General features: G+C 37.0%; 1 protein-coding gene across 1 annotated transcript in view; it reads right to left on the bottom strand.

Moving 5' to 3' along the window:
• The window catches only part of LOC149165511 (endoglucanase 1-like), a 57,938-nt gene extending 49,903 nt beyond the window's left edge, over positions 1-8,035 (bottom strand). Inside the window, exon 1 of the mRNA XM_089429835.1 lies at positions 7,790-8,035. Coding sequence (XP_089285961.1) covers positions 7,790-8,035 — 246 coding nt within the window. The remainder of the gene's footprint in view (positions 1-7,789) is intronic.
• Between the last annotated feature and the right edge of the window lie 2,912 nt (positions 8,036-10,947).

The following is a 10,947-nucleotide window of genomic DNA, read 5'->3' on the forward strand; positions in this document are numbered from 1 at the left end:
TGTTTGGACATATTTTGAGCTGCAATATATATCATGAAATTGTTTTAGTACTAGTAAACAATGATTAAATATATAATAAATTTGAACCTTTTACTTTTAGAGGACATTTCTCTCAATTTACAAAAAAAAAAATAAAGTATGAAAATCATGCTGGAAACAGTTTCTGAAGTTTTGAGTCTTTTATTTTCAAGATTAACTAATTGGTTTGGAAGATCAAAAACCAACAAATTGGAAGAGTGGGACTTTTATATTCACTAAGGTATTAAAGAAATTATATGCATGAAACTTATACTAGCACCTTCTAGTGGAATTGATAGTGCACTAATCCGTTGCTTACCACCTTATAGCGTATCCGGGTTCAAATGCTATTTTCCATGATGGACAGTTGAATCTATTTCAACTCTAATTGTTATCGAGGGGTTCCAACAGGATGTCACATGAGTGTTTATGATGCCCATTTTGACATAGATAGCTACCTATGTTAAGGTTCTATTTTGCAGTTCCATGTTGTTATTTATGAACATTATATACATTTGGTTGGACACGTGAAAATCAATTGATGGATTTGGTATTGATGATGGAAATGTTGGATGTATGACCAAATGTATGACTTACTTGGTTACAATTTATCTAGTGCATGACTTGTCAGAGTTATTGTTGCATCGTATAGGGCTTAAGTAGATATGATTTATCTAGTCAATGCCTTAGTGAAATTATGATTTATCTAATGTAAGATTTATTTCCAGTATGAACAACAAAAATTGACATGTGGATACTAGACTTAATAAACATGATGTTTAAGATCATGTATCTATATCTATTTTGTGGTCATATATATGCATGGATAAGAACTAAACTACAAATTGGAAAGAACCGTATGATAACCTAGATCTACTATTCCATTGGGGAAGGTCGAGACAACCAATGAGGAAAGGTACGATGTACATTGTTCTATTACATTTGGTATCTACTTGATGTACACTCTTATGACACAAGTAAAATATAAATGACAGGTGGCAAGACTACCTGACAGGATTATTCAATGACAAGTCCAACTAGCACTGTAGTGTGGTCCGTATTAGGGTGTTGACCCTAGTTGTAAGGAGGGGTGGAGGCATTTCCCACTGTGTATCCTCTGAAACCTGGAATCGTGGGAGGGCAGTGGTGGACACGCTCCCCTAAACATGTGATGACGATTGTCAGTTGGCTATTGGGGAAGTTAGGTCGATGTAGTCAATGCTTCCACCATGTTGGTTTGATCAGTGGTTAGATTGGAATAGTCGATGCCACCGTATAAAGTAGTAGAGGACGGATAGGTCAAGAACGGAATTAGGTCATTATGGATAGGAGGATATAGATCAGTTGGAGACTCTTGGGGGAAAGTAATGTCATTATTTGACTTATCAATTTTACTACTATAACTCTTTCTCTATTCTGTTATGCCTTCAAACTCATTTTATCTTTTCACTCTAACTTCGGGACGAAGTTTTCTAAAGGAGGGGTGTATGTAAGGCCCCACTTAATCTTATCATGAAAATTTTGTCAATGGTTACATTATCTGAAAATATTGAGTAATATTGGTGAATACCTTCATTTAGGAAACTGTAAATTTTATTTACTGATGTAAAATTTATTATTGCTATTATTCAAATTACCAACTTGTCTTCTCAAAATTTATCTTAGATAGGATATGGTCTCCTTCCTTAATTATCAATATATATATTCATCTCACATTCCCAAATGTGCTCTCATATTTACTTGGGAGAAGACATGGTCCTTTCCAACTAATTATCAATATATATATATTCATCTCACATTCCCAAATGTACTCTCACATTACTTGGGAGAAGACATGGTCCTATTCAACTAATTATCAATATATATATTCATCTCACATTCCCAAATGTACTCTCACATTTACTTGGGAGAATACATGGTCCTATCCAACTAATTATCAATTTATATATATTCATCTCACATTCCCAAATGTACTCTCACATTTACTTGGGAGAAGACATGGTCCTCTCCCATTAATTACCCAATTTTATATTCATATCACATTTCCAAATGTACTCTCAAATTTACTTGGGAGAAGAGAAGTCAACTGTAAGGATGAAGGAGAAATTAATAACATTGATGAGAGGTGGTTGAGGTGGAGAAGAGAGGAAGGACATAAAAGGAGAAGGAGGAAGGGAGAAAAGGGGGATGTTGGGTCTTGCTTATGATTTGAGGTTGGCTGTGATTTTTAGAGACTTAGGGAACCTGTGGAGGTTTCTTGGGTTAGTTGAGAGGAGGGAAATATTGTTTATCTTGGTCTTGGACACACACACTACATTTGGTTGGACTTGGGCTCAGAGGGCTAGGGAACCTGTGGAGGTTTCCTGGGCTAGGAATTATTTCCTAGTTGGCTGGGAGGTAAATCCAGTCGGTAGTCGAGAGGAACATTTCAACAAGAGCAACAGCTCAAGGGCATCTCCACCAGCCACCAGTACAGGTATTCCTCTATGCATAGATTACTCATGTAAATTATTGAAATGAAATGTTCACTATAAGTAGTAGGAATTAGAATGTAAATGGTAAATTATCATTGTTTAAATGTCTTGAAAGAAAGGATAAAATTATCATTGTTTAAATGTCTGGTAAGGAAGTAAATTATTGCCTCTTATTGCATTTATTTCCCAGAGAAAATAGATACGTAAAAGACCCTAGGATAGGGCCTTAAATGCAAAACAAACTCGAATTATCCTCTTCTATACTGTCTTCAGCTCTGATACCATGTAGATGTTCTTATAGATTCAACAACTTATGTGATATGCTAAAACACATGACAATAATCTACTCTACTCTTCTATAGAAAACCAAAATTGATCATTGAAAATAATAATAAGAAAGGGAATAATTTCAATCGCACATAACACAATATTTTGATGGGGAAAGAAACATCTCAAAACCCCGACTATCTATATTGCATTAACCAGAAGATCTGAGAAGAAAATACAATGCTTGTTCAACGTGGACAATTCTTGCCCTAGTACAATCTAACTCTTTGCCTCACAAGCCAGCTCAAGCCAACACTTAACCAATCTTGCTGCCTCCCAAGCCCCTACTTCCTTGCACAATCCTTAGATGAATTAACCCCTCTCCATAACTGAAAAATCCAAACATAGGTCCTCAAGTGATTACATGCACCATCTTTACAACTCAGAAAATTATATAACTGATAGTACATTGTCCCTGAACTCTAATATCAACTGGGTCTTCATCTGAACTAACATGCATGAATGATTTATGAGTGAATCTTCAGTTAATGGTGTGGTTCTAGTGATGCATTAGTGCACTACTCCACTACTAGAAATCTTTTAGTTTCTCCAACAGCTAGAACTAGTTTAGCTGACTATAACTCAGTTAGGCTAAGTTATCTAATTACAACTCAAAAGAACTCAACCCGGGCCCCTAAAATTTAGGGATCACTCTACTTGTCTCTAGATAGATTTCCAACTCGATTTTCCTAAGTCAATAAAGTCAATTTAACTTAATTAACTAATACAAGTTGCTATGAGAATAGAATTACAATTTAATTCAAGGGAAAATTAAATTTGAATTTCTTGTTTCTATTTTTAACATATTAGCAGCGAAGAACCAAATGGATAGTGTGGAAATGATCCTACAAGGATATTTGATCATCTTTGGTCTACTAAGGTTATGTACAACATGCCACTTGGTGATTGGAAGTTGAATTATAGTCCATACTTTAGAAAATATGCCTATGAAAGATTGCGAAATGATCTTAGATATTCTCTGAGCTAAACACATTTTTTAGTAGGTACATTATTTGTCCTAAGAGTGAATATTTGAGATTAAAAGTCACTCCAAGGGGGTGTTGATGCCTCAAAATTCGTTGCAACAACATTGGGGATGAACACCCAGTTCAGACATTAAAGCAACTCCTTTTCCATTTGGAATGGTGGTTCCGACTAGTTTAACTAGGTCCGGTTACCTTATCTCAATCTCCTATGGCTTAAAATATGACTTTCATCTACCAATGATGAAGAGACATCATATCAGCCCTCTTGCTAATCAGGGAAGAAAGAGATCCTTAAGTTGATCTAAGGCTCAGCTAAGCCACAATTAAAGTTTTCCTCTTTATGAAGAGGACTTTTAGGAATGTAAAATTAATGCTATCTCAATTAAGCAAATATATATTTAACCCAACCGAGAGCAAGATATTTAAATGATTGGGATTTAAATATGTTTGGATTATAATGAATATCAAGCTAACGAAGTAGTTCAATTAACTGACATTATGAATACCAAAACTCATTCTATTTAGAGACCTCTTAAGTGAAATAATCAACCAACAATATTTAAGAAATAGTTCAGAAAATGACATTGATTGTTAAATCAGTAATTCAAATAATTAAACAATAATATGAGGAAATAGTTCACAACATTGATTGTTGAATCAGCATTAAAAAATAGATTTAAAAGTAAATAGTTACTGAAAAATCAGAATTCAACCCATAAGAGCAGATATAAATAATAGCATATGATTGAGACAAATTGCTCATACTGACAATAGTGCATAAATATGAATAAAATGACACATTCCCGCCATTATAAAATGAAACTAGTATTTAAAGCAATAGTATTAGAAATACCAATTTATTGAATCAATTTCTCTAGCTGTAGTCTCCAATAGTCCTCTACAATCTTTGAACTTATGTTGTTACAACAAGAGGTGTAGTATTGTAAGCTCTTCTCATCATACATAATTCTAATGCAAAAAAAAAAATCCTCAATAATCCCCAGATCTGAGATTTTCTCTCCTCTCACTTACAACTCTAAATGCCTATTACAATAGTGCTTTTAGAATTCAAGAATTGCAGAGGAGAGAAGTTTGTAATGCATTCTACAATATGTTATTTATAATATTTACAAAAGAATTATCAGCAAGAAAGTTTGTTGAAGAATAAATCTACTCCATCAATTTTCATTGGTTCAAAATTCCATTCTTTTATTGCTGGGGCATTCTCATTGATTGAGATTTTCTTCTCCTCATCTCTTCAACTATTTTCCTGCAAAAAAAAATCAAAACTAAATAAAATGTAAAAGTAAAATCAAAATACGAAATCTGGATTTAAAACAAATCCAATCAAAACTTTAATTTCATAATTAAAATAAAAGGAATCAAAGCTTTTTATTGCTGCCACTAAATATTTGATTGGCTAAGGAGAACACAGGTGAATGAATCTACATTCAGAAGAAGTTGTGGGTAAATGAGAATGGAGAAAATTAAACTCAAAAAATCAGTGTTATTAAAAATTCTGACCTTGATATTTTGCTGGATTTTAGACCCAATAAATGATCGAGTCAGGTAATGAAACAACTTCATAAATTTTCTCCATGATTTTATCTTTCCAATGAGTCATCCAGGGCCTCATTTGGCCAAGTAAAACTCCATTTATGAGCTTCTAAAGTTGGAGTATTAAAATTGCCAGAATTCTGGAATTTTTGTTGCCTCGGCTAAAAACCAGAATTTTTAATTAAATTCTAATCCTAAATTAGATTACATTTATTATTTAACTAATGCTAATTAATTGTAATTACAAACTAAATTAATTATTAACAGAGTAATTATTAACAAAAAAATAATATATATATATATATATGATTTAAAAATTAATTATATTATATTATATTAATATTATAAACAAATTATATTTAAATTATAAGAATCAAATAATAATTATAATATACTATAATTATAATATTATATAATATATAATAAAATTTAATTAAAAGAAAATTATTGGAATCATGTCACGTGAGTGTTTTATGGAGGGAGGAGGGAGTTAAGTGAGGAGAGGATTTATGGAGGGTGAGGTGAGGGTGATGTAAGCAGACTCGGGAGGCATAATGTCATGCCCCCAATTCTTGTTTGCTAAATTGGTCTAAGTGTGGCACGAGATAAATGCTTTACCACCTTAGTTTCTTTGTCATTCCTCGGACTACGCCTACAACATTCATCTTTCATCATTTTATTTAGTTTAAATGCAGAATATCTTAAACAATCAACACTAAACATATGCATCGAGACACATTTAATAAATATCAATTATATAATTAATTTTTTGTTTTTACAATGTGCTGGGAGTCATAAATCAACCGGATTTATAAATATACAAAAGATGAAAGAGATGCCCAGAAGGTCAGCCTGTTGCACGACTCGAGCGCAGCCTCATTCAGGATTTCCCACACCCAGCGTTGCCCAACTTGTCGCATCCTTCACTATACTTGCAATTGCAACTCGCCTTCGCCGCACTGTGTATCACTGTTTTCCGTCCATGCTGCGGTCATGTTGGCCTTCCCAACTCATGTCCACACAACCGCACCCAACTCTGCATTGTCTGGGCCCAGCTCTATTCCAACCCAACTGTGCCCAACTCATGGGTAGACCTATTCACCTGTTCTACGACCTGACTGCACTCTGAACTACACTCGAATTGCACTTCTGAACCATGCAACAGGTAGACCCACCCACCTATAGTCACCCTCGCTCTATCTGCCGAAGTTAGTAATGCCGCCTGTCTTGCGGGTTCATACTTGCCTGCACTTTTGTTTATCCTCCTCGCTACCCAATACAATGCGACTTTAACTTGCTTGGCTCTCCTCGCTCCAGTTTCCTTTCACCTCTCATGTATATGTATGAACCTTTATACGTAGGGAGGGGGTTTGGTTTAGTCCAGCCGACCCACCCACACTCTAATTCATATTTTGAACAGGTCGGCTCATGTGTCAGCCGAACTGGTGCACCCAACCTATTTCCCTCCAACTTGTCCATCTATAAACCAATTTGACTCATGCACCCAACACTTAGTCAAATTTCATGTTGGCATCCCTCAACTCATTGGTTAAGTGCATAAAGCCTAGCTCGTCGGTTAAACGCGTCCCCATGTCTCGTTGGTTATGTGTGCCCCACCCATCTCGTTGGTTATGTGCGCCCTGCCCAACTCATCGGTTTAAAGCACCTTGACGATTCGTCCTCCAACTCGTCGATTAAACGTGCCCAGTGTGGGTGCCTGACTCACCCAAGTGCGATGATGACTCGGGGGCATGACATCTTCCCCCACCATAAATCATTGTCGTCCTCGACAATCCAGCGACTCTCCTCAAATGTTTGTCGTACACTACAATCTCCTTCCTCCATCTCCATAGTGAATCCTCAATCTCCCAGCTACTCTCCTCCGATGCATTCTTCCATTTAACGAAGAATTACTGTGGTATGTTACTCCCAAGACTTGTAGTCCAAAGATCCAAAATATTCTCTAAAACAAGGTTTGGTCTATCTATGATCATGGCTAGTCCTCTTGGTGGTTCCATCCTATTTGGATGGTGTGCATAAAGTCGACATCTCTTGAGCTGACTCATATGGAACATAGGATGTTTTGAATGCATGTGGTTCAGAAGCTCCAACTCATATGTAACTTCAACCAGTCGAATTTTACCCGGAATGGACCCTCATACTAACTCATCAAAGATCTCGCAGTCGCTTTCAGTGCCTGAAATTGATCTTGAGTGATCCTCAGAAAACCATAACCCCAACACTAAAGTGTGCATCCCATCTATCCTTATCTGCCCATTTCTTCATCCTCCTTCCAGCTTCATGCAATCTCACGCTTGCTAACTCTAAGGTCTCCTCCCATGCTATCATGAATCTCTTCACGTGTGGACTCCTCTAGAAACCTCTTGATAATACATTGTGAGGAGAAAATGGCACCAATCCATTTACCAACTCAAATGGACTATACCCAGTTGCAAAACTCTTCTGCATATTGTATCTAAATTGAGCCATATCCAAGAGTTCAGGCCAATTCTTTTGATCATCTATCACATAATGTCTCAAGTAGTCCTCCAGCAATGCATTAACCCATTTAGGTTTCCCATCTATCTGCGGATAATAACTTGAACTCTGCAACAATTCTATCCTGGCCAACTTGAATAAAGTGGTCCAAAATCGATACTCAATGACATCCATCCCCCAATACTTCACAACATGTTTGAAGAAAAACTCAACATTCATCTTGGATCCACATGGTATCTTCATCGGAATGAAGACGACATACCTGGAAAAATGATCGACGATGAACATAATCCCGTTATACCCATGTACATGCAGAAACTGAGTGATGAATTCCATTGAAACACTCATCCATGGTCTCTCTGGAATTGGTAAAGGCTACAACAATCCTCCCTGTCTCTAGTTATCTTATTTTTCCTGTTGAGAAATAATGCACATATGCACATAATCCTCTACATCCTCCAGTATATTCTCCTAAAAGAACCCTCTCTCCAATAATGCCAAAGAATAACGCTGCCCTAGGTGGCTAGCCCATGGAGAATCATGGAACTCCTTCCAAAGGCATCTCCTAAGCCCAAATGACTTTGAAATGTATAGCCAGTTCCCAAAGAACAAGAGTCCATCTTGTAGAAAAAATCTCTACGTCTTTCCTTCCTTCACCTGCTTCACAATGCTCTGTAATTGAGTATCTGTCTCAATGCTTGCCCGAAGCCTATTCTGCATCTCATCAGTCATATGTACTCGACTCCTACTTCATTCTGCATGGTCTTCTTCCTTCTCAAGTGTAGCTAATTATCCCTTCCTGCTGAGGGCATCTGCAATTACATTGAGTCTACCCTGTCTATACTCAATAGTCATGTCAAACTCTGCCAAGAAGTCTTTCCAACAAGGTTGCTTTGCTGACAACTTTGGTTGTGATGCAAAATAAATTGCTGTAACGTTGTTAGTTTTGACAAAAAAATGCTTCCCAATAAGGTAATGCCTCCATACCTATAAATAATAGATGCTCTTAGTCATTTCCTTCTCATGGACCGGATACCTTTGTTCCCTATCTTGCAACATTTGACTCTCATATGCCACCGGATGCCCATCCTGCATAGGAACTCCTCCTATTGCAAAATATAAAGCATCTTTGTGTACCTCAAATTGTCTCTCGAAGTCAGGTAACTTTAGTATTAGTGTTATAACCATCCTCTTCTTCAAATATTCAAATGTTGTATGACACTTCTCCATCCAATTCCATCACTTATCCTTCTTTAAAAGGTTTTTCAGTGATGATGTCACTTTGGAGTACCCCTCTACAAACTTCCACTGGTAGTTGGTCATCCCCAAAAAAACCCTCATATCATGGACATTCTTCGGTTCATCCCAATCCTCTATTACCTTCGCTTTGCTCAGCTCCATCTGTATGTGTGCTTGGGCTACAATGTGTCCAAGGAATGGAAGCTCGGTTTGGGAAAACATACACTTTGACTTCTTCAAGTACAATTGATTTTTCTTTAGTGCCTCAAGCACCAAAGCCAAGTGTTTCTTATGATGCTCCATGTTATCACTGTATATCACGATATCTTCCAAGTATACTACTACAAATGAATCCAAATATGGACGTACTACATCATTCATCAAAGTGAAAAATGTGGTAGGAATGTTACACAACTTGAAAGGCATAACAAGGAACTCAAAACTAACATACCTTGTCACAATCGCAATTTTCTTCTTGTCTTGTTCTGCTATCCACACCTGATAGTACCCATGCCTTAAGTCTAGCTTGGAAAACACTCGGGCCTTTGCAATCTTGTCGAAGCAATCTACAGCTAATGGAAAATGATACCTATTCTTTATCGTTTGCTTGTTAAGAGCACGATAATCACAACACATCTGTAGCTCATTTGTATCCTTCTTTCTCTGGAATAGTACTAGAGCTCCATATGGGGACCTTGAAGGTATTATGAAACCTGCATCAGTCAAATCCTTCAACTGTCATTTCAATTCCTCCACTTCTGGCCTTGATAATCGATAAGGAGATTTTATCGGAGGTTGCTTCCCTGGCTCTAGCTCAATGCTATGGTCCACTGCACACCTCGGTGGAAGTGCTTTCGACAACTCATCGGGCATCAAATATGCATCTTTGTCCAATACATAAAAAATCTCAGTTGGAAGAGGCATCCCCACTCCATCATCACTATCAACTTCCCTAATGACTGTCGCATATGTCTCCACATTTTACTACTGCATAACTTTCTCCAAGCAAAGTGCAAAAAAATGCTAGACTTGAACTTCCTTCCTTTCCTTATGAGAAGGCAAAGTCCAAGTTCATGAGCCTCCAATCAACATAACCTCATTGCAAAACAAAACAATAATTTCTTTATTTCCCTTTCGAAAATCCTTCCCCAATATCATGTCAAAGTTGTTCATCTCCATCACCGTGAAGTCCAATCAACCCTCCCAGTCTCCAATTCGAATTGGCACTTCATTTTCCAACCATGACACTTTAGCCTTCGAGTTCATTTCCATGACCTCCACATTGGATGGAACAATCTGCAACCCAACTTCTCTTGCCAATCTTGTCATCATGAAGTTGTGTGTGGCACTTGTGTCCACCAACACTTGGATAGTTTTTCCACGAACTTTCAAGTCAAGAAACCCCAAACTATGAATCCAAGATTTCTTTTCCAAAACTCCAGACTGCATACATACCTAGTCTTTGCATCTTGTTGTTGTTCTAGCTCTCATACCATCTGTCACCCCCCCAATTCGTTTTTCCTTAACTGGGCTATGTGCGACACCGGATAAATGCCTTAACATATTAGTTTCTTCGTCATTCCCCAGACTACACCTACAACATTCATCTTTCATCATTTTATTTAGTTTAAGTTCGGAATGTCTTAAACAATCAACACGACATAAACATATGCATTGAGACACATTTACAATGTAAATATCAAGTATATAATTAAATTTTTGTTTTTACAATATGTCGAGAGTCATACAAATATACAAAATTTGGATGAGCTGCCCGGCTGGTCGGCCTACTGCACAACCCGGTCGCAGCATCATTCAGGCTTTCCCACACCCGGTGCTTCCCAACT

Source organism: Pinus tabuliformis, chromosome 5_1 (assembly GCF_031772625.1).
Source record: "Pinus tabuliformis cultivar Carrire ecotype Pingquan chromosome 5_1, CPIR1, whole genome shotgun sequence".
In the NCBI taxonomy this organism is placed as follows: Eukaryota; Viridiplantae; Streptophyta; class Pinopsida; order Pinales; family Pinaceae; genus Pinus; species Pinus tabuliformis.